We start from the raw sequence: 23,850 nt of genomic DNA, 5'->3' as shown, positions 1-23,850 counted from the left end.
CTAGCACTTTTCCTAGTAGCCGCACTATTTAGGAGTCATTTAATCTTTTATGCACGAGACATAATTGTGAGTCGCAATTTAACGCACACAAAAAAAAATAGCTGGACAACTAGTCTTGAGAGCTCTTTAAACATATCGTCCAAGAGTTTCATCTCTCAATTTCCATCCACTTAATCTAATATCAAAACCTTATTAGATCAATTTGTGCATGTCAGCAGATAAGATCAGGATTCATATGTGCTTATACTCAATATCTTTTGATAAGTCAAATTAATCTCCTACCAACTAATCCATTGAATAGATGATGAAAATGTTATATATTATAGTGACTAATACATTATTTTATTTAAAGTTACAATGATTTTAGTTTTTTATTAATAATATATGGCACTTAAACTTCTTTACACGTTACTTCAAAAAAAACTTGTTTACACGTGAATAATAAATAAAAATATAAACTAAATTGATGTTATTTTTTCATATTAGAAAATTAAATTAAAATAGCTTTATAGGAGTACTTTAGGGTTAGGGCCTAAGGGACTTCATTATGACATTGCCAATGCCAACTTACAGTGAGAGGTAGCTTCGTTGGCTGAAATTGCGACGTTCAATGTTTTTTTTTTTTTGAACTAACGTTCAATGTTCAAAGGTAATCAAATAATTTAATGATGAATCATGGAATTAATTAAACAGCTTACGAATGTTTAGGAAATGAAGTAAATTGCAATGTCAAAAAAAAAATGAAGTAAATTGTGGTGATTGGATTGGCCTTTCTAAGATATCATCATGGAATCAAATCATTATTAAAGAATTAAATAAGAGCCTGTAACCAAAAATTATTTTGTAATAAGAGTCAAGTCAACAGCCCAAATCCTAAAACACAAAACTCAGAACAGCCCAATAGTTTGTCCAAAAAACATAGCCCAATAGTGATTGAAGATTTACAAAAATGAGTACTGCCTATGAAAAAAAACAAAAACAAAAATGAGTACTGACTAAAAAATTTATGCATTTATCCACAAAGTACTTTGGATCCTAATAAAGAACCAAAATAACTAATCTAAAAAGTAATTTTACACGAAACGAATCTTAATATGTACAAGGATCTTATATACACGTTGTCTAGCGTCTACCTTCCTACCTCACATTATGGACGTGAATTTTTCATTTCCTTAATGACCAAAGCCCTTGCCCTGTTAATTGTGACGAGGCACAAGTACACATGCTCTTCAAGTTCTTCCACATGCTTCCTGAACCCAAAATCACTTTTCTTAAGCTCTTTCACAATCTGCATAGAAACTCTGTCCTCTTTCCTGTCCAAACAGAATTGCACCATTGCCCTGCTATGCTCAATTTCATCTTGAAGCCTAGCTACAAGCCTACTCATTGTATCAAAGTCCCTATTCATTATATAAGTTCCCTTGGCTGCTATGTCAAGCTGATCATAAACTTTACTAAGAGAAGACCCACTTCCTGAAAATTTAAAGCCTCCAATTTTCCTCTTTAGATGCTTAATTTTCCTTCCTACCCTTTTTCTCATTGACTTCAGATGGTGCAACACTGATGAGTGCTTATCATGGATGAGCTTGAAGTCATGGTTTTCAAGGTTTGAAAAAGGGTCACTTGAGATAATGAATGAGCTTAGCTCAATGATGATTAGTTCAAAACTTTCCAAAGAGTCACCATCATCAATGTCTAATGCCCTCTGAAAGAATTGGTAATCAGAGTGGACTTGGTTAATGCCTTTGAGAAGATTGCTGCAAATATGTGAAGCCTCAGCACTGATGTCAAAGTAGGTGAGCATAATGTTTTTGAGTTCTGGAGTGTTTGAAAATGTTGCTGAATCAAGAATTGAAGGTATGGTTTCTTGGTCAGGTTCAAGGAGGAATTCTGAAAATCTCTTGATTTTTGAAGGATGGTTTGCAAGTAATTGAGCTTTGTTGCAGAAATCAGCATAGGATTTTGTCCTTACTGCCCTGTGGTACTCTTCATGTATATTGGTGCTCTTTGGGGCATCTCTATGTTCCTTGATCACATCTTCAAAAAAATGAAATAAAATTGTAGTTTAAGAGCAGAAAATGATAACTTCATTTCATAATCATTAATCAATGATGTTCACAATCATGTTGTTTAGATTTCAATGGATTCAAACAAGTTGTGAAGATTATTGCCAAATGAGACAATACTGAAGTCATAACAAGTACCACATACCTTTGTTGGCCTTCCAAGCTTTTAATTTTGAAAACATCTTGGTCTATCTTTAGAGATAATGGGAACTAGTCTTGTATGAACAAACTTGGTTCTCAACTACTTTGAAGAAAGAGATCTAGGTATCAAACAATTTCAGTAGCCCAATTAATTTTAGTCCTTCATAACAAAGAATGATGATGTACTGATATTGATACCAATAATCAACTACCTAGCAGCAAGTTACATGTTTGCTTATAAAGCCTCTCACGGTTGTTACAGAGAAGTTTTTTCTGGATTATCTGACCATCATCTAATCTTATCTACAGAGATAGAGATAATAGTTGCTTTTCCAAATTGTTAGCAAGCTTTTGAGGCTGAAATTGTTGGAATTCCTTTTATTTCTTGAGAACTTTATTGCATCATCTGGTATGCTCTTTTAATTTGATTCCTTCCTTATCCTCTGTTTAGCCCTCATTTTAGTTGCACAATTTTGCAAGATTAAACCAATTCTAACCTACAAGTGTATCATATAGGCCAAGATATTTCTTCCTTAACAAGTCCAACATTTAAAAAACAAAATGTGGATTAAAATTACCATTATACCCTTCAAATTTCTTTTATCCATATTTTCTGCAATAAAGAATGCTCTCATGTGAATGAAAAGTTTATTAAATAATTAATGAGTTTAATGGAAATACACCGTCAGTGTAAACTTTTTTTACACAGACGCCCAATTGAATTCCGCCACATCATAAAATATATCTTTGTGAGAAGGAATATTGAATAAACAATATTCATGAGAAGGAATATTGAAGGAACCTACCTACAGGGATTACCTTTTGATTGATGAATGGCCCATTTCATGCTATTGGTGAAGCTCTGCCTCAAATGCAATCACTGAACACAGAAGAGCTTTTTAAACCTCGCAAACAATCTGTTTCTTATCTTGTTATCATGTGCATGCGCGTGTGTATTGCTTTTCAGGATGAAAAACCTTGAATTCTTAGTTTTTTTTTCTTTTTCCCGTTGAGGTATCCTGATCGTCATCAATCACCTCAATACTTTGAGATTATAGTAAGTAACTATATCCCTCCAAACAAATCATTTTTTATATCAAACTCTCAATTAAATATTTAAGTAATTTAAGTATTTAACTATATACCAACGATGTAATTGGTTTTAAATTCTTAGTTCAGTAACGAAGCATTGCTAATGTCATTATTAACCACGGCATAACGATATATTAGTAGTTTTTTTGGTACAAGAGGAAGGTTATATATTAGTAGTTTATTCCTTTTGAGTTCGAATCTCTTTATCTCAATTAATTGAATATCTCTTTTAATAATAATTTTTGGAATGATTTTTTGCCTAAATAGAACTCGAGTCAATTAAAATTGTTCAAGTTCGGTTGGATCATATTTCACAAAATTTTACCTTCAGACTAAAACAACCCAATTCAAGATGTTCAGATTCGATCAAGCGGATTGATTAGATTGCTATTGAAATAATTTATTTTTCCTATCAAAGAATTGATCTCCAAAGATTGATCTACGTCATTCTTCCACACTTACAAAGAAGCCAACCAATGTGCGGACTTTATGGAAAAGTTTGGTGTTAGTAGTATGAGTGATCGAGTAATATTTGATGAGTGACATTTAACCTATTCAAAATGTGAAATCTAGCACATAAAATATCGCATGAAATTTTTCAGTTAATTATGTGCAAAAGGTTAAGTCTTCATCATAGACAATCTAATATTTATAAAAAACAAATTACCCAACACTTTATTATTTTATCATGGGTAATGTTGAAGACTCTTTATAACTTTCTATATGTTAGCTATTTATTCATTATTAAGTGTATTATTGTATTTTCACTTGATCATATAGGGCAGGTGATCGGGAAGACCAAGCCACTCGGAGAGCGGGAGTGGCGGAAAGGGGAGTGAAGAGGTGGAGGGTTGGCGAGCTGGACGATCCCGGGAGGGGCTCCTGCAAGGGACTCCGATGCCAAAGTAAGTATGGGAATCAAGTAAGTGTGAAGTGAAGTGAAGAGAATAATGTACCTTAGTGTGGAGAAGGAGCCTCCTTTATATACACGTAGGGATATTAGGGTTGGAGCCATGCAACGTCATGCATGGTCCGTACAGGTAGATTCAGGACCGTTGGATCCTCTGCTTCTCCTGCTGCTAACAGTGATCTAACGGTCTAGGATTTCTTGGGATCCACACCCAACCACCCTAGTTTCATAGGGTGGTGGGCCTAGGTCAACTCCTAGGTGGTAGGGTCCCGGTGTTTGGGTCTTGGGAGGACGCCGCCGTGAGCGGCGGTCGTTCGGTATGAGGTCGGGCCTTACCGGGCACTAGCCTCGGGTCGTCCCAGTTGGACGCTCGCCCCGGGTCGTCCTAGTCGGGCACTAGTCACGGTCGGTGAACGTCCCGTACTATACTGAGGCTGCGGTTGGCCGGTTCGAGCGGTCTCCTAGTCGTCCGTTTCCGGGGTTTCCCGGAACAGTAGTCCCCCAGCTCTGGTCCACTGCCTTAGTGGAACTTGAGCTTGGGAGGGGCTCCCCTAGGAAAGGGTTGTTTGGGCGGCGCCTTGCTGCCTTAGCCGCCCTCCGTTGGGCCTCACCGGAACAGCAGGGATCTTGTGGGCAAAGACTATAATCCTCATCCTCGTTCTCAAATTTGTCTCGAGATATTTTGTCCCTATTCTCATCTCACAATAAAAAAATTCTCAAGGTCAGGACCTCAAATTAGACAATTCTCACGAGACGCCCCATCTTAAGTAAAAATGGTCATCAATGTTACTCTCTTCTTTTCTAATCACATCATTCACTATATCTCTGAAATATATATCTTTCATCACTATCTCCCTTTAAACAAGGATTAAGAAAACATTTTCCTTAATGATCACTATAAGGACATTTGGATAGCCATTGAGTATTAAAACGAGAAAATATCATATCCTTAGACTCTTTCGTTAAAGCAACTAAGAGGGTGTCTAAAGATGATGTGTCGATTTTGTGCTCCGCAAGACTTTCTTAGCAACAAGTCGCTACTTCCATAAAAAGTGTATCATATTCGAACGATTTTTTTTCTTGTGAGTAAAAAGTTTGAGTGAGTTCGGCTGTGACCACCACCACTGCGGTCAGAGTCTTTATCATGGACCATAAGTCTCTTAGGTTCTCACCTATCACTCACCAACACAACCCTCATACAAGTTGTGAGAATCGAACACATAATCTTTAGAGAGCAAGTGATTTTCGTCGTTGCTAACTGAGCCGACATGTGTTTTATCCAAACGAGTTCTTAAGTTGAAAAGAAATGATTACACAACAAGTGGCGACAAGGCATTGGGAGTGACAAGTCTGCAGCTTCCATACTCACTGCATCGATCCCCAATCCCCAGCAAAAACCCTAACACACACACAGACACCGCTTCAATCGATGGCGTCGTCGAAGATGATGATGTCGTCTTCCAAATCATTGGATCATCAACAACCCTCTTCTCCTCCTCCTTCTTCCATGCCCCAATTCACCACCACCAACTTCATCGACCACGCCGATTCCACTCTCACCGATCCCTACGTCCCCAGAACCGTCGACGACGTCTGGCAGGAGATCATCGCCGGCGACCACCACCAGTGCAAGGAGGAGATCCCCGACGAGATGATGACTCTCGAGGATTTCCTTGTTAAGGCCGGCGCAGTCGACGGCGACGACGAAGATGATGAGGTCAAGATGTCTATGCCTCTGACTGAGAGGCTCAGCGGCGTGTTTTCGCTTGATGGTTCTTCGTTTCAGGGGATGGAGGGTGTTGAAGGTGGGTCGGCGTCGGTGGGTGGGTTTGGGAATGGGGTTGAGGTGGTTGAAGGAACGAGAGGGAAGAGGGGGAGGCCTGTTGTGGAGAATTTGGATAAGGCTGCGCAGCAGAGACAGAGGAGGATGATCAAGAACAGAGAATCAGCTGCTAGGTCTAGGGAACGCAAGCAGGTATGTTTGTTTTTGTGTGTTGTGTTGTGGCATTGGAAATTGGAAATTGTTTGTTTTGTTGTGGCATTGAAAATTCAACTTGTTTTGTTTTGATTCTGTGAAATTTTCAGGCTTACCAAGTTGAATTGGAGTCCTTGGCGGTGAAGCTAGAGGAGGAAAATGACAAGTTGTTGAAGGAAAAGGTGATTATGTTTTGTTTTTGGTATTTATGACACAAGACAACAAGTGTTGCTTTGTGCTGAACTTGAATGGTTTCTGCGCTGATATTTTAATTTTGGTATGAATCATCATATACTTGGTGATTTTGTGTGGGTGGTAATTCTGGGTGGAAGGAATCTTGGTCCTTAGTGGTAGTGTGAATATAAAAGTTTGGACTTTCTGTTGGATTAACTTTTGTTTTGCCATTCGGCTGGCGGGTCATTGATTTCTGTTTTGGCCTGGCCTTGGTCCCTGTAATAATGATGCCCTTCACCAGCCTGTCATGTGCTGCGATTTGTGAATATGTGGCATTGCATATGATGCTCTTATCTCCAACTCTTAAATGCTTTGGTTTTTATATGGTTTTGCTTTTAAGAATTTGTGTTGGCACTTTGTTGGATATCAAATGACTGTTTGTTCATATTTTGTGAGTAGGGATTGTGTTAAGTGGTGACCTTTATAGTATGAATTTGATACCAATATATAAATTTCAGATTCTTACTTGTTAGGGAGTTCTGGTTTGACATTACATTATACTACTAGTTCCAATTTGCTGTCTATATGGCTAGCATTTAATGTAAAGTGTTTTTTTTTCACAATCTTTTTCAAACCCTTGACGGTTTGCTGAGACGAACTTAACTTTTTTCAACAAGTACAGCACTATCAAACTTCAATAAGTATAATTAGTGTGCTAACTGGTGTTTGTAAGGGGTTTTAGTGTAGAGTAGCTTCTAATTTTTTTCCTGTTTATGCTCTTTTAGCCCTTCTGCTTTCCAGTCTTCGTGTTTATCAAGTTTTTTTCCTGATCTCTTACCAAAAATATTGTTGTGCAGGCTGAGAGAACAAAGGAGAGGTTCAAACAGGTACTGATTTCGGCGATTGTTAGTTGTGTTGGGCCTTTCGGTAAAAATATTTATGGTGGATTAATTCACATAATCTCTAGAAGAATTTCTTTCCAATTTGATACTGTAGCTGAAGGTTACTTGAAACTGATTAATGTGTTCAGTAAATATTCCTTCTAGATTTTTTGCCATAGAACATAACTGGTAAATTAATCATGAATTCACATGTGTTTTATGGATTCTTGAAGGCTGCTTGACATTAAAATATAGGCAAGTTAACTCAATTTTCATACTGAAAGATTTAAGAGAGATGCTAAATTATTAGTTTGCCAAATGTGGTTTTCAACCAAGTTGTTTTGTTTCATGAAGCATGTCAGCACTCAGCATTGGTTTTTCTGGTACTGGCCTGTCAGCCTATCGCCATAAACAAATGTGGATTTATTGAATAGGTGTTAGCTATAAAGAGTGATTGGATCTCAACTGGCCTGGTTGATTTTTCTGCAGCTTATGGAAGAAGTGATCCCTGTTGTAGAGAAGCGAAGGCCACCACGTCCGCTCCGAAGGATTAACTCCATGCAGTGGTAGACCTTGACCTTGATTGATTTGCTCCTTGCTAGTGATGCAGGATGGGAACTGAAGATGCGCGCGGGAGAAGTAATAATACGGGCAAATTATTCACCATCTCTTGAATAAGAGTTCTCAATGTACCAGTTAGTTTCAAGGGCAATCGCTGTTAATGGTATGAAGAGATAGAAGGAATTGGAGCCTGAGTCGCAAAGGGAAGTTCCGATCACATAAGAAACAGTTTTTGCTTATTCTTACGAGATAAAAGCTATATATGGAATTGGAACGTGTAGGTTAGATATTGAGTAAGCATCCTGGTCTGTTCTCTTCCATGTGCAGAATGCAAATGTATTACTAGTAAAGAGCTAAGGGAATTTGTAGAGGAGTATATAATGTAGACATGGTATATTTAACATAGAGAAAAATAATATAGAATTTTTTTATGTGATCCGGCAATATCTTTTAGTGTATGTTTGGATGGAGCATGAAAAATTCACACACTTCCCATCAGCATGTTCCTTCATGACACCATCTTCCATCTGGTGAGAACAACTTCTCCTCCCTTTTGCTTAACTTCTTCTGCACACTTCCTCCATTCTTCACTTTCTTTTACTTCCTGTTAAAAAGGTTTTCGCTCTATGCCTTCATTACCTTTGTATTTCTGGTGTTTAAAAATTACTCCTTTCTATTTCTGCGCATGTGCTTCGACCCTTCCCCTTCTGTGACTGTAATAACAATGATGGTGGGAATTTTGAATGCAATATTTGCTTTGATTTAGCCCAAGACCCTGTAATTACCTTATGCGGTTATCTTTTCCGCTGGCCTTGCCTTTACAAGTGGCTTCACTTCCACTCACTGTCACAACAATGCCCTGTGTGCAATGCCCTGGCTGAAGAAGATAAGTTGGTTCCCTTACATGGCAGGGGAAACACATCATCATCATCATCATCATCATCTATTCCTGGTTTTAATGTCCCGCATCGTCCTGCAGCAACAGCAACAACAACAACAAGAACTTAGTGGTTTTATCTCATCCTTGTTTCATGGTTTCCCTATGGGTTTCTGCTGTGCTTGGTTATCATTGCTTTTGTAAAAGGGGTTGAGATATTCATGAATAGATATCCTGCTATGATGTTCTTTGTTATTTGCTTTGTGGTCAGTCGTTTTAAAACAAAGGTTGAAACATTCATGAATGGATATCCTCCTATGCGCACAGGTCCTCAAGGGCAACAATGTTATAGGCGCCTGCTGTTTGTTCTTTGTTGCCGTATGCTTGGTGCTTCTATCGGAAAGGTACTCAACAACACATTTTCTAATAAGTGAAAGAAATATGTTAAATCGCATTGGAACGTGTTAGGAGTATCCTAAAAGAATATCTTTCTAATACTTATATCCTTTGTAATAGGTTGAGTAGAGTTTTTTTTTTTGAAAGTAAACATGAAATATATTAAACGCCAACTGGCTTAAGGTTTATTACATCAGCATCAAACAACGGGAGCACGGCTAAAGGAACCTCTTCCACCCAAACCATATTGGCATAAGTGTTCGCGTTCCGAGCCAAAAAGTCAGCAACGGCATTACCCGTGCGACGGACAAAACAAAGAGAAACAAACTCAAAAGCAGAAATTAATAAACGACAATCTCTAATAAGAATACTCAAATAAGACCGATCCTCCTCAATCGTCCTCCAAGCGTTAAAGAGATTCAAGCAGTCCGTCTCTAAGACAATCTAATGAAAACCCAAGTCAATTGCTAACTGCATCGTCCATCGCATAGCCATAGCTTCCGCCAAAAGAGGGGAGCTAATAGGAACAGGAAAAGAGCATGCTGCAGCCATTGCCTCGCCCTCTGAGTTGCGCGCAACCATGCCAAGGCCCGCGGTGCCACCCCCTCGGAAAGAAGCATCAAAATTGCACTTTATGGTACCTGGTTGTGGCCTCCTCCACCGTGCTGGCCTAGAACCCGTCTGTGGACCACCGTCGCTCTTTTGAGACGCACTATTCATGGCAGCAACGCGACGGAGGACACCGGTGACAGAGAAAGTGCGCTGTTGGAACTGCACCTGATTTCTGGCCTCCCATATTGCATAAATAATCGTCTGGACAGTGGAAATGAATTCGGAATCGCCTTGCTCGACCACCCACGCCCAGAAATCTGCAAAAGCAATGAAGCTGTCGACTCGAAGAGACAAGGAGGACGCGTACTAGACCTGCTTCGCTGCTGGGCAAAGCATGAAAAGATGCTCCGCGGTCTCGTTCTCACCCGAGCACAAACAACAACCTGGATCAACGTCAACGTGTCGCCGGAACAGCCTATCTCTCAGAGGCAAGTAACCCGAGATAGCTCTCCAGCATGTCTCCTTGCATCTAGGCAATGCAGAGGTAGCCCAAAAACCTTTCCAGAACCTGGGACTAAAGCCAACCGCCGTGGACGAGGAAGGAGCCTCAATGCTTGCTAACTTTCTCAGGAAAACATACCCAGCCTTGGAAGTGTAGTGTCCATTGGAGGATTCTGGCCAAAATAAAATATCACGACCCCCATTTAAGCTCAAAGGAATGGAAAGGATAATCTCCGCTGTGCTTGGACTAAAGACAAACTCTATCAAGTCCCTCCGCCAACAATGCCTATCATGATCAATTAACGATGCAACGTTTGATAGAGCCATTTCGTTAACAAGATCGTGTCCATAAACGAGGGACGCTCCATTCGGCACCCATTTATCAGTCCAAATATTGACCTGTGTTCCATCACCAATGCGCCACATACCTCCTCGTTCAAAAATCCAACTAGTCTTCATAATGCTTGTCCATGCAAAGCTTGGACGGTAACCTTTCTTAGCCCCACGAATGTCACCACTACTAAAATATACCGCCTTGAAGACACGGGCCATCAAACAATCCGGATGTGTATAAATTCGCCACCAATTCTTGCCTACTAAGGCCAAATTAAAAGATTTGAAGTCTCGAAAGCCAAGGCCACCTTCCATTTTTCCTTTACAAAGATTTTCCCACTTGGTCCAATGTAAACTTTGGCGAGCTGGATCACCGCCCCAGAAAAACTTGGAAATCATGCGGTCAATATCTGCACAAATACCATCAGGCAAGACAAAGCAAGACATAACATAAGAAGGAATTGCTTGTGCCACAAATTTAATTAAAATTTCCCTCCCAGCTCTTGAAAGAAACTTTTCCTTCCACCCTTTAAGCTTTTTCCAAACTCTTTCCTTGACAAAATTAAATATTTGGGTTTTAGACTTACCGGTGATAGTCGGTAAACCCAGATACTTGTCATAGCCTTCAACCGCCTTAACATTCAACAGCTGCTTAAGCTCATGGAAACAATTATCATGCACATTTCGGCTCACGGAAAGCATAGACTTATCAAGGTTGATCATCTGGCCAGAAGCTCGTTCATAGGTAGCAAGGATCTGCTTCAAACACTGGGCCTCTTCCACCCTCGCACGTGCAAACAACACACTATCATCTGCAAAGAGCAAGTGTGAAATAACAGGAGCACGCCTACTAATTTTAATGCCACTAAGCTGAGAGGACATAATAGATTTTTCAATCATGGCTGAGAAAACCTCTCCACATAAAATAAACAAGTATGGGGACAGAGGATCCCCTTGCCTCAGCCCCCTCTGCGGGGTGAAGCTAGGCTGAGGGTTCCCATTCAGCATAATAGAAAAGGACACTGATGTCACACAATTCATAATTAAACTTACCCATGTTGATGGAAAACCCATATTCTTAAGAACCGACTCCAAAAAGGACCATTCAATACGGTCATACGCTTTGGGCATGTCCAATTTAAGCGCCATAATGCCATTGCGGCCAGTGATTTTCTTCTTCATAAAATGAAAGCACTCATATGCTATCAAAGCATTATCGGTTATCAAACGCCCTGGAACAAAGGCACTCTGGTTTTCACAAATTAAGTCTGATAAAATCAACTTCAGTCTATTTGCAATTGTCTTGGTTACAACTTTAAATATAACATTGCATAAGCTGATTGGCCTAAAATGCGTGGCATGCTCAGACTTTTTAATCTTAGGGATAAAAACCAATAAAGTATGGTTAATGATACCTGGTGATACGTCACCTCTAAGAATTTGCAGGCAAAAATCAGCTACCTCCTCCCCTATAACATGCAAAAACTTTTGATAGAAAAGCGCTGGGAGGCCATCCAAACCTGGTGCTTTTGTCGGGTGCATCTGAAATAGGGCTTGTTCAACCTCCTCCTTTGTAAAAGGCTCTGAAAGTGTTTCCAAATGGGAGGGTGAGATGCGACCTGCAACAAGAGAAGTGGCCTCCTCCACCCCTGAAGGGTTTGAAGTGGCAAAAAGGTTAGTAAAATAGTCCATTAGGACACTCGATATATCTTTGTCCTCTTCGTATTTTCTGCCTCTATCATCTCTAATCAACTCGATCATATTCCTCTTCCTCCGTTGGGATGCTTTATGATGGAAAAACTTTGAATTTTTATCCCCATGTTTGAGCCAAGTTGCTCGCGATCTCTGGCTCCACCAAATCTCTTCTTGTTCTAACAAAGAGTCTAGTTCCTTTGCCGCCTCGTGAGACGCCATAATCACTTGTTCAGTTTGTGTTTTCCGCTGAAGCTCTTGTAACCAGGCTTGCTGATATGAAATTTTCCTCGGTAAATCCCCAAATTTAGCTTTCCCCCAACCGTCAAGAGCAGTATTAACCTCAGAAAGTCTGGAAAGGAGATCAGGACCTCCGTTACACCAAGTCTCTGCTACCTCAGAGTTGAGACTACTTGCATCTGCATTATGAAAAAAAATCTTCATTCAAATAAGGTAAATCAATGTCTGAAAATTATGGAAGGAAAATGTTTAGTACACACCTCTCCACCTCTGGAAATTCAAGAAGGAAATGAATGATATGATAAGTGAAGTAATAGAATGTAGGAGAAAGAGATAGAAAGAAAAACGAGGTGGAAATGATTTGTAAGAGAAAGAGACGTGAGAATATCATAACTCAAAAATTATATGCAAAATAGAAATCAACTTGGAGATTATGGTCCTCGTTGCAATTGAGGTTTACGACGGGTGCAATTTTTTTAATTGGTGAAACAGAGAATGAGAAGCGACGAATGCAGGGATCTATTATAATTAACTTAGAAGCATAAAAAAAAAATTACCTTGAAAATCTGATTCCTTCATGCATCAAAATATGAGCAACATTGCATCGTACAAAGCAAGGGGCAAAAGCTTTTAGTCAAAATAAATGGGGTAAAAGAGAAAGGCATTTTTAATTTCTCACAAGTGAAAACAGTATCATGACTGAGGGCTCATAATCACCAGACTAATCATTTTAGAATTATAATCCCCATCATCATGATTCACCAAATTTTCCTTGTGATTGTGTTCATGCATATTTTTTCAACCTCTTCTTATAATTTTGAGGTTAGATTTCCACAAACAAAATCATGCAACCTTTTGATGTGTAAAATAATATCAGTCCACCATCCCCAACACCCATGTCTGGCACCCATTCAAACACTTTCTTATCAAAAGCCAAACACCTCTGACAATTTAACAGTCTCCTTCCCCACTCTCTGTCTCTTTCCCCCACACAAAACACAGTTTTCAAAATCCTTTTTTATTTTCAATTTTTGCTATTCCATATTTACCCACAGAAATGGGCCAGACTCCAGAGATAAATACAAATACAGTGCAAAAGCTACAAAGCCTCTTCTAAATTCACTCTTCTCTCTGCTATTTTCCTCACAAAAAAACAAAGCACATTATCATAATGTCCTTCCCCATCTTCTTCTTCTTTCTTCTACTTTCACTGTTCAAGCTCTCACATTCCACCACAATTGTAGTAGATGGATTTTCTGAGTGGAAGAACCCAACCGTTCACATTGGTGATTCTATCAGTAAGTACTACTAACACACAGGAACAAAAAAAAAACCATTTGGAATCTTCATACTCAATGTTTAACAATAGTAGCTAACATGATTACTCTGCCTCTCCTCTGTTTCAGTTTTCAAGCACAAGCAAAATCACAGCCTCTACATTTTCAAGAACCAGAATGCCTTCAATATTTGCAATCTCACCCAAGCCACTCTTCTCACCAATCCCACCACTACCTCCTACACGGTAAGGCTTTTTCAATTTCATCTGGGTGTTTGAAAACAGCTTCAAAATTCTTCCTTTATCTAACACATGCAAAAACAGGGGAAACAGGGGAAAAGAGTTATTGAACTTTCTAATTTTCTTAACCAATTTTTTGTTCATGTTCCTAGTGGCATCCATCTCGCACTGGTTTCTTCTACTTCACCTTCAACAATGGCTCGCTCAAAACATGCCAAAATTCTCAGAAGCTAGCTATAAAGGTTTCTTCAGCAGCAGCAGCACCACCACAAGGTTCAGAAGTGACTCCAGAACCTTCTCCAGTGGTAACTACTCCAGCTCCTTCTTCAGGTGGAGATGTGCCATCTTCTCCTTCATTTCCATGGCCTTTCCGTCCTCACCAAGCAGCAGCTTCACCTGGTCCAGCACCAGCAGCAAGTTCACCGGCGGAGACAGTTCCACTGGTACCAGGTAAAGGGGGTAGCACTAGCACTAGCATGCCCTTCATTAACAGCAACCCTGCAGTTCCTCTGCCTACTGGTGAAGTTGATTCTGCTACCATACGCCCCCTCCCAACCTCTGGCCATCAAGGACAGGTGCCCATACCCCTCTCTCACTCTCTCCAAAAAAAAGTATGCACTCAATAGTGTCTATCATTTCTGCATTGGGTCTGCTGTTATGCACTTTTCCTGAGAATGCAGAAACTTTAAATTATACTACATATCACATGTTATGTTGTAGTACCAATTAATGTTGATGCATCTAATAACATGTTAAGAAACTCTTCTGTAGTTACTAGTTAGTTTTAAAGTCTAAATCAATTATGGTTAAAAGTAATTATAGTTAGAAGCTTATATATGAGTACTTATTCTGATAAAAAAACATAAGTGTATGCTAAATGAGTGAATCTATGTTCTCACAATTGATTTTGGTAAAATTGATTATCAGTTAAAGTAAGTTGAAAGTGAAGTTTTTTTATACATTTGTGAAAGACGTGATTTTTGTAAGGTAATATTGTGAAATTCCACAGTTGATTATGTTTAACGCTGAACCTACTCTCTCTAACTTCTAGCAAAATTGATTTTGAGACTGAAATCAATTTGCCAAAATGATTCTTAAATATCTACTAAGCCAATCGCCACATGCTATTAATGTGCGTGCTTGTCTCAAGAACTTCAATGTGATTTGTTAGCTAGCAAGCACGCACATAAATATAAATGTGTTTGTTTGATGCAATGCTTTAAGAAGTAGTGGGATTTATGGATTACTGATTGAGAGTTGAATTCTATTGTGCGTAACTGCAGGTGATGATTGGGTCATTTGGATTTCATATTGCTGTGTCCACCATGGCTTTACTGCTGCTGTAAGAGGAAGAGAAAGAAAGAACTATGGGGGCCATTTTATGTCACAAGAGAGAGAGAGAGAGAGAGAGAGAGAGAGAGGGAACGGGGCAGGGAGGGTAATCCAATGAGCTAAGCATCATGGAGTGTCTAAAGTAGCTTTAAGAGTGATGATTATACCATGTATTAAGATGCTCTTACATTCTACTGTGGAATATTAAGCACTTTTAGTTTTTTGGATTTGGAAAGCAATTGATTGCTCTGCTTTTGCTTTTTTCCTTTTCCTCTAATTCCCCCCTCCTCTTTGCTTTGGTGCTTTTCATATGGATGTTACATTATTATGAGGTCGCTAACACCATTGCCCCATGATGAGCAGTGCAACAACAAAGCCATATGGTGGGGGATCTCTGAGGTCAGGCCAGTTCTAAAGCACCTCTGCCTCACTGACAGACAAAATTGTTGGTCTAAATTATAATATAAAGCCACTTTGATTTTTCAGGACACCTTGCTTGGTAATGGTCCCTTTGTGCTAATAGTCTCCAAAACTTTATAGGTGAAAAGAGGTTCATTTGTTTAATTAAAATGGTCCTGCAATAGAATAAGATCGAAGATGAATTACAGACAAATTTTGAAATTTGCTACTTATTTCTTTTTATCTGTCATAATTTCACGAGAGAAAATTTTGTTATTAATTATTTGTCGCTTTTAAAGTTTTAAGAGAGTTTTAATTATGTTTTACCATTTATACTTATAAAAGTTAAGGCTCATTCGTCTAGTACACTCTGTTAACTTGAGAAACCATAAGCTAGGAGCCCTTGCAAACTTTCACCCTTTTTGTATGGACATCCTTCATCCTTGGCCATCTACATTATGGCCATGCATGTTTCATATTTTGGCCGGTTGTTGGATGTCGGAAAGTCAAATAAGAGGGATAATTCTAGTGGATCTCTTGGGGATTCACTAGGACAACCCTTGCTTCACTTCCCCTCAAGTTTGAGGAGCGATCAACGTAAATCATTCATTTTATTGTTGTCCTATTTTCAGGATGAGGCTAAACATTTGTGAGTTCGACAACAAAATCTGTCGGATTGGGAGAGTTTAACTGACCATGTGATCATACGATATGTCAAATCCGACTTTTGGAGTATGGAGTTCATAGATAGTATACTTATCGATATTGATGAGTGGGTATAAATGTAGTTATGAAATCCTCTTAAGTGAATACAGCAAGAGGATTTTCTCATCTGCTCCTTGAAACGCTTTAATAATGAAGAAAATTGATTGGTGGTTGTCTTTGTCTTCCCGGAAAAGTACGAAGCTGAGGGATGTGGCCGACATGGACATGTACAAGTAGAGGTGTTCCCCGCTTACTAGCTTTAGAGGACTCACAACATGGTTAAGGCTTGTTTGAAGGCTCTGAGTGCATGCTTTCATTCTTCAAGCCATTCAAACTACTTATTCTTCTTCTAGAATTGGTGCAAAGGGATTGCTTTGTGAGCTAAGCTAGTTATGAATCTTGAGTGTGTTGCGATCTGCCCAGCAAATTGTTGGACTTCCTTGACGCTCTGCGGGCTTTGCATATCCATCACAGCTTGACACTTGTTCGGGTTAGCTTCAATTTCACGATTGGTTAGCATGAACCCTAGTAACTTATCTACTTCTAGCCCAAAAACACACTTAATTGAATTGAAACGCATGTTTTGTATCTAAGCTCTTGAAAAAACTCTCCAATGCCATCTGTGGTTTTGTTGGTCTAGTGTTTTGACAATAATATCGTCCATATATACATCAATGTTTCAACATATTTGCCTTATGAAGATCTTCATCATTCTCTATGCGTATAAATATTTATTAAAATTTTGAAATTACTAAATATACATTATCTACCATTTTTTTATCAATGATAATTTCTCAATATTATTTCACCGCTGACCTGAAACAAAAATGTGTAGTAACATTGTTTTTTATTTTAAATATTAGGATAGCAATAACTTGGTCAAGTTGTTATAGACAAAAGAATCAAATTTTATGTAGCAGACAACATGAAATTTAATTTTATTAAAATTTAAAAATTGAATTTTGGGTATGGGGTTTTAGCCCAAACTAGCTACTAAACCCTAATTTAATTTAGGCCCAGTTTGGAAGAGCTTATTTGAACTTATCTGACAGCATAAGCTCTTATGCCAGTGTTTGGGAGGGCTTATGCAAACAGTTCATGGCCTGCCATAAGCTATTTTCAGCTTATTTTCATAAGCTACTCAGGATAGCTTATGAAAAACAGCTTATGCTTATATACAGCTTAGTTTTAATTTATTTCAATAAATTTTTAAAAATAGCTTATGAATAAGCGCTTATGTCATAAGCGCTTAATTAAGCTGTTTTTCCAAACGGGGCCTTATTCTTATATTGTGAAATTGTCACAGTGTTGCTAAGTCTCTTACAACATCACCTTCAAAGAAGATTGGCGGTATTGATGTTTGGAAGACATGGTCGTGTTGCCATCCAATTCAGTTTTAAAATTGAATTTTGGGCTCGGGCTTTTGGCCCAAACTAGCTACCAAACCCTAATTTAAATATAGTTGTAACATTGTCACGACGTCGTTGAGTCTCTTACAACATCACCTTCACATGTATCTCTTCCGCTCTCTACTACTCTTTTCTTCTTTTTGTATCTCTTCACTTTTTCACGGCCGATCCACAGATGTGAAGTTGTCGATGATCGGAGAAGATTGGCGGTGTTGATGTTTGGAGGACATGGTGGTGCTGTCGTCAAAACTAGGGCTGTCCAAATTTATCCGGTCCGACCTAACTTGCATAAAACCGGAGCTTTTATGTTGAACTTATTGGTTCAGGTTGCGATTAGCTCGGGTAAAAAACTCAATTTTAAGTGGTTTAGATCAGTGATTCAGTCGAGCTTCTTAAACTGAAATCGATCGAAGTAAATCTTCAAAAAAATGAAACTCCAGCGGCCTAAGCCCTCTTTCACTCTCAACTCCAACGGCCCAACTCCCAAAGGCATCTATAAATTTCACTTCTACTGAAACCCTAGTAGTCACACTCTCCTCTCACACTCTCTTATCACTCTCTCAATCTCTCTATCACTCTCACCTACCAACGTTGTCCTCACCTCTCCCTCTCTCTCTCTCTCTCTCTCTCTCTCTCTCTCTCTCTCTTAGATCGTAGAAGCTTCATCACATCTTAAAGGAGGATGAGGAGGAGTGGGTTTGTCGCCTCACATCTTGCAGATCGTTGTCCTCTCTCTCTGTAGCAAATCTTGCATGCCTCAAATTGAAATCCTAACCCCAAAGGTGAGAGGGAAAAAGAAGAAGGAGGACAAAGAGGATGAAGAGATGGAGGTGAAAAACCCAGAAGCCACAGATCTTCTTAGTTTCTTCCCCATTCGCCATGGATCTCTTCCCCATCCACCACAGATCAGGTGTCCTCTATGGATCTGGTGTCTTCTTTAATTTTTGTGTGATTTTTTTCTTGTTTTGTGAATATATGAACTACCCTTCTTGTTTGTTATATTTTGTGAGTTTTTTTTTTTTTCTGGATTCATCATTGTCCTCTCTCTGTTGCAGATCGTTGTCCTCTTTCTCTGTTGCATATCTTGCATGCCTTAAATTGAAAATCCAAACCCCAAAGGTGAGAGGGAAAAAGAAAGAGGAGGACGAAGAGGATGAAGAGATGGATGCGAAAAAATCAGAAGCCACATATCTTCTTAGTTTCTTCCCCATTCGCCATGGATCTCTTCCCCATCCACCACAGATCAGGTGTCCTCTATGGTGGTGTCTTCTTTAATTTTTGTGTGATTTTTTCTTGTTCTGTGAATATATGAACTACTCTTCTTGTTTGTTATATTTTGTGAGTTTTTTTTTCTAGTTCATCGTTGTCCTCTCTCTGTTGCAGATCTTGCATGCCTCAAATTGAAAATCCCAACCCCAAAGGCGAGAGGGAAAAAGAAAAAAGAGGATGAAGAGATGAAGGCGAAAAACCCAGAAACCACATATCATCTTAGTTTCTTCCCCATCCGCCATGGATCTCTTCCCCATCCACCACAGATCAAGTGCTCTATAGATCTGGTGTCTTCTTTAATTTTTGTGTGATTTTTTCTTGTTTTGTGAATATATGAACTATTCTTATTCTTTGTTATATTTTGTGAGTTTTTTTTTCTAGATTCATCACTGAAAAGCTAAACCTTTCTCCCTCCTCACTTTTTTTTTCATCGGAAACCAATTAGCCAACTGAATTGACCAGCTCTGGCATTTTTTAGATCCAACCAAACTGGAACTTTAAGCGGATAGTGGCAGGCCTGGGTTTTTGGTGATTTTCACCTGATGAGACCGACGTTGATGGTCCGAAACCGACCGTAACCAACCGATGGACACCTCTAATCAAAATAACCATCATCGGTGTTCAATTTTGTTCATTTACTTCAAGCGGTTTTAAAATGAATCGAGACTTATTTTCAACTGATTCTTGATCGTATGGTCTTTTTCTCGCCTCTTAATGAATTATACTCTTTTTCAGTTTTGCCTTATTTATTATATTACAAGTTTTCCAATTTTCATTATTTCTTTCCTTTATCTTATTCATTCATCATTTTGTCTCTTCACTCTTCACTTTTAGATCCCAACAATGAACGATGACGTAATTGATTTTCTTTTTTTTTTGACAGTGACACCATTGATTTTTTTTTGGTTACAAGAGGAAATTGACGCCATTGATTTAACCCAAGGTAATAAATTTATTTTATTATTTTCTCTTAATAAAATTATGTACTACTTTTATTAGTTAAGTGTTTCTTTTTTCAATCATAATTTATTTTCTTTAATGCTGTTCATGAAATTGTATTGAAATACTTCTTCACGTATGAATCTTTATTTGTATAAACTATCAACAATGAAGTTTCTAATTTACATTGTATATCTGAGTGACTGTGTTCGGATGCCATTGTCAGCATAGGGTTGAGAAAGGGAGCTCCTTCAACATAAGACTTTTTGCTGTTAAGGTAAATTTCTTTTTCTTCTAATTGTTAGTTTTGTGTTATTCCATAATTATTGTTTTGTTGTTTGTTCATTACGTTGTTCTACAAGTTCGATGTATATTTGATGTGTTGTGTGATCCTTTAATTAAAAAAAGTGGTATTTTAATGTATTGTAGTAGTAGTATTAAATGTAATATTTTAGTTTATTTTTATAAAAATAACTTTTTTTTGGTACATAAAAATGACTTTAATATCACACACACCTTTGTCTTTTTTATTGATGTAATTTTTTTTAGTTAAATATTCTATCAGTATTTGGTAATAATGGTTTCTGTAAAGGGCATGTCTCAAGGTTTTACATAAATTTCACTCATCAAATTAAACCATTGTAACCATATGATCAGTTGATATTTCAGAATCTTTATTCAGTAAGTGAAATTTATATAAAAACTTGAGACATGCCCTTTATAGTTGATATTCCATTGCTCACCCCACCAAAGTCACTGCTCTGGTTGCAGTCGAATCTACCCAACCGAGGAAGTGTAATAGAAACATCACCATGATGATGAGTGAATTGAAAAACAAAAATCATGGATTCTCAAAGGAGGGACACGTTGTCGCATCTACCATCGCCACCACCAAAGACCACGAGGGGTGCACCTCCACTAAAACTTTTGCATCGTGAAGGCATGAGGATACACCACATATTGATCAATTTTACCATTTATGTGCGAGGTAGTAGAGGGAGTTATCATTGTCTGATTACGTTGATGATCGCTCTGGGAGGACCATTGACTTTCTATCACTAACGAACCTAAACCTCTCTCTTGTGTCAAGTTCAACCCTTGAACCTAAAATCTTACGAAATGAGTCAAATGAGTGTGAAAGATGAAGAGGTTGAAGGAAAGGGCATATTGATTGGAAGCAACACGATTGACTTGGAATTGAAGCTCTAGTTATGTAGGGATGTGAGTTAATTAATTGTGTGAGACTTTACTAGGGTTGATTTGTTTTCTTTCTATGTTGTTTAAACTTTGATGGATATCAATCTAATTTTTATTGCTTTCATTTTCATTAAGATATGTTTTTTATCCTCGAATCATGGTTGATATGGCTTATTTTATACAGGCTTGGTTTCTCTACTAACAGAGAACCAAACAAGTACAAGATAAACCAATCCACCCATGACACAAAGATCTTATTTACAAATCCTAATTAAACTAAAAATCAATAACATGGATAGATATCTAGCAAAATTTAAACAATGAAGAGAGACAAACCCAACCGCCCTAGTACAGTCTCATGCCAATTAATTAACTCAAAACCCCAACATTGATCAAAGCTTTAATTGCAATTTGGTCACGTCACTTCCAATTGATACACCTTTTACTTCCAACTCCTTTATTTTTCGCACCATTTTGACTCAATTCGTAAGATTTTTTTGCTTCAAGAACGAATTTTACACGACATAGTGGTTCAAGTTCACCAGTGATTGAAAGTCTATGGTCCGACCAGAATGGTCATTAACGAAATCCGGCAATGGCTTATCCCTCTGTTGCCTCGTGCATAGATGGTAACTTTGAAAAATATGTGGTGTTCTCATGCTTTCACCATGCAAAAATGGTGGTGCAAGTGATGGTGATAACAATAGATGCGACTGAGTTATTTCATCCTTAGGGCACCCATGAGGAATCTCTTGATTTTTTTAATTTGCTTGTCATGGTGATGTTTTTGAAGCGCCACCTTTGTTGGGTAGATCCGGCGGCAACAGGAGCATGTGACTACAGTGAAGTTGGCGACATCGTCGATGGTGTTGCTCTTGTTGACATATATGTACATAATGGTTTCGCCAATTTTCATGGACATGGTGGCCATGAAAAAATTCAACTAAAGTCAACAAAAAAAGGTCATGTCAAAAAATTCAAACATGGTTATCTCACCTATGTCAATTAATGTCGCAACAACATTTTTAATTAGTCACTTGACCAAACACTAAGAGAGGATATGATTGCAATGCCATGGAAATTTTGAGACTCAATTTGTTCGTCTGAAAAACAGAAGGGAGTCCAATAGCAGTGAAATAATATCAGTATCAATTTTTTAAGTGAAAAACAAAATTTACTCTATATTCCTTATTATATTTTACTTTGAGGTGGATAACGTGATATTCGAATCGGACTCTGGCACTCTGCCACTATGATTAGAGCCATGAAGATTGAAGAGTGCGGATTGCAAGTATGAGATGACAGTCATCATTCAGGATTGTAGGTCACATATTAGGAGGCAAACTAACACTATAACCTTACAGAGATTGAGAGTTGGATTTGACACCCCAACTATTAGATTTCACACCCCAAATTTTCGGATTATCAGGTTCCGAATTATTTCGGAATCTTATATTCCGAAATTAATTCGTGATTTGTAGTGAAAAATACATGTAACACCTCACTTTTGAATGAAAAAATACTTCGGAAACCTTATTTCCGAAATATTTCGGAAACTAAGTTTCCGTAAATGGGGTGACATTTCTAATGTGTGAGGTGTCAAATCTAATGATCACATATACACTTGCATTTATTGCTATCGAACTCTGCTATTTTACACACACATATATATATATATATATATATATATATATATAGTTTAACTTATTTATTTAAAAAAATGGAAATAGAAAATATAATATTATTGTGCAGTCATATACAAAAGTAATTTATGATATTTTCAAATAGTGTAACCAGGGCCGTCTTAACCAATATTGAGACCTAAAGCGAACTCTAAGAATTGAGCCTTTATAAAAGAGGTTGAGGAAGAATTGAAGAGGGTAGAAGAAAAATAATTCAAAGAGATTAAATGAAAAGTCACACTCCTTCTCTACTTTTTTATCAATTAAAATACACAATAAATTTAATTTAATTTAAAATAAATGTTACACTTAATATATCTATTCTTTTAGGCACTCAATATGTTATTTAATTGGTCTATTCTTAGATAATTTCCTTTGAAACATATACTAGTTTTTTATTATTATTTGGGGCCTAAAAAATTTGGGGACCTAAAGCGAGGGCTTTACTAGCCTAAGGGTTGGGACAACCCTGAGTGTAACCATAAAAGTTTGGATAGATCAAGCTTCAGCCTCCATCACAAGTACGAACATCTCACAGAGATCATCGGTTGCTTACAGAGAAGTGATTAGTCTTTATTAACTGAGCCAACTTGCCTCCACCTCTCTACTTTTTTTCACAGGGACCCTCAGCTTCATATATAAAGGTTGTCTGCCCAAAACAGGGCCAAATACAAGGATAAGGGAACCCGTACATGTAACTGTGATTACGATCATTGTGTTTTATTAATTTCTTGTTGGGTTTTTTAGCCCAGCCCGCCATCAAATTGCCCCAATCATTCACGGCCCCGTTTGTTATTTCTTGAAATTTAGTACTCATCTTTATAAGTGTCTAGTCTATTTTTCACTAAAACAACACCTTGTTGATTTGTCAATCTAATGCTTAGCAAGTTTTATATATTTTTCAAATTCATTTCATTCCATCATAAACATTTGTTAATTCTTTATCTATAAAGAAAAAAAAAAAGAGCAATTCATGATTTTCCATATCAAAATCTGCGTTAGTGGAAGCTA

The 23,850-nt window shown here is 38.0% G+C and overlaps 3 protein-coding genes and 1 long non-coding RNA gene across 6 annotated transcripts; 3 read left to right on the top strand and 1 right to left on the bottom strand.

Moving 5' to 3' along the window:
* Positions 1 to 1,147: 1,147 nt before the first annotated feature.
* LOC130719924 (UPF0496 protein At1g20180-like) lies at positions 1,148 to 2,248 on the bottom strand. The gene is made up of 2 exons (XM_057570517.1): positions 2,212 to 2,248; positions 1,148 to 2,037 (listed from the first exon to the last, which is right to left on the bottom strand). Exons 1-2 carry the CDS (start codon positions 2,246 to 2,248, stop codon positions 1,148 to 1,150), a joined length of 927 nt encoding a protein of 308 aa, XP_057426500.1.
* A 3,036-nt stretch (positions 2,249 to 5,284) lies between these two features.
* On the top strand, positions 5,285 to 8,238 carry LOC130718832 (G-box-binding factor 4-like). Of its 3 annotated transcripts, none has more exons than XM_057569459.1 (4): positions 5,285 to 6,184; positions 6,295 to 6,366; positions 7,216 to 7,245; positions 7,594 to 7,715. In XM_057569459.1, the coding sequence occupies exons 1-4, from the start codon at positions 5,639 to 5,641 to the stop codon at positions 7,648 to 7,650; spliced, it is 705 nt and encodes a 234-aa protein (XP_057425442.1). In that variant the 5' UTR covers positions 5,285 to 5,638; the 3' UTR covers positions 7,651 to 7,715. The 3 variants fall into 3 exon arrangements, with proteins under 3 accessions (XP_057425442.1, XP_057425440.1, XP_057425441.1); XM_057569457.1 differs by having other exon boundaries at positions 5,287 to 6,184; positions 7,674 to 8,238; XM_057569458.1 differs by lacking the exon at positions 7,594 to 7,715 and adding an exon at positions 7,729 to 8,238 and having other exon boundaries at positions 5,392 to 6,184.
* Positions 8,239 to 13,415: 5,177 nt separating this feature from the next.
* On the top strand, positions 13,416 to 15,505 carry LOC130721303 (early nodulin-like protein 14). The gene is made up of 4 exons (XM_057572069.1): positions 13,416 to 13,689; positions 13,798 to 13,913; positions 14,060 to 14,482; positions 15,191 to 15,505. The coding sequence occupies exons 1-4, from the start codon at positions 13,563 to 13,565 to the stop codon at positions 15,251 to 15,253; spliced, it is 729 nt and encodes a 242-aa protein (XP_057428052.1). The 5' UTR covers positions 13,416 to 13,562; the 3' UTR covers positions 15,254 to 15,505.
* Positions 15,506 to 18,122: 2,617 nt separating this feature from the next.
* Positions 18,123 to 21,291, top strand: LOC130718826 (uncharacterized). Its single transcript, XR_009012805.1, has 5 exons — positions 18,123 to 18,662; positions 18,808 to 18,999; positions 19,136 to 19,964; positions 20,187 to 20,237; positions 20,732 to 21,291. It is a non-coding gene; the product is annotated as an uncharacterized LOC130718826 (long non-coding RNA).
* The last annotated feature ends 2,559 nt before the right edge of the window (positions 21,292 to 23,850 follow it).

This window comes from Lotus japonicus, chromosome 5 (assembly GCF_012489685.1).
Source record: "Lotus japonicus ecotype B-129 chromosome 5, LjGifu_v1.2".
Taxonomy (NCBI): domain Eukaryota; kingdom Viridiplantae; phylum Streptophyta; class Magnoliopsida; order Fabales; family Fabaceae; genus Lotus; species Lotus japonicus.
The sequence above is the reverse complement of the archived record's forward strand: the minus strand, read 5'-3'. Positions and strand labels throughout refer to the sequence as shown.

Coding starts and splice junctions, on each gene's coding strand:
- LOC130721303 (XM_057572069.1), top strand. CDS start 13,563: ATGTCCTTCCCCATCTTCTTCTTCTTTCTTCTACTTTCACTGTTCAAG. Junction 13,914..14,059: donor CCACCACTACCTCCTACACG/GTAAGGCTTTTT, acceptor TCATGTTCCTAG/TGGCATCCATCTCGCACTGG. Junction 14,483..15,190: donor CCTCTGGCCATCAAGGACAG/GTGCCCATACCC, acceptor GCGTAACTGCAG/GTGATGATTGGGTCATTTGG.
- LOC130719924 (XM_057570517.1), bottom strand. CDS start 2,248: ATGTTTTCAAAATTAAAAGCTTGGAAGGCCAACAAAG. Junction 2,038..2,211: donor AGCTTGGAAGGCCAACAAAG/GTATGTGGTACT, acceptor ATTTTTTTGAAG/ATGTGATCAAGGAACATAGA.
- LOC130718832 (XM_057569457.1), top strand. CDS start 5,639: ATGGCGTCGTCGAAGATGATGATGTCGTCTTCCAAATCATTGGATCAT. Junction 6,185..6,294: donor GGTCTAGGGAACGCAAGCAG/GTATGTTTGTTT, acceptor TGAAATTTTCAG/GCTTACCAAGTTGAATTGGA. Junction 7,246..7,673: donor CAAAGGAGAGGTTCAAACAG/GTACTGATTTCG, acceptor TTTATTGAATAG/GTGTTAGCTATAAAGAGTGA.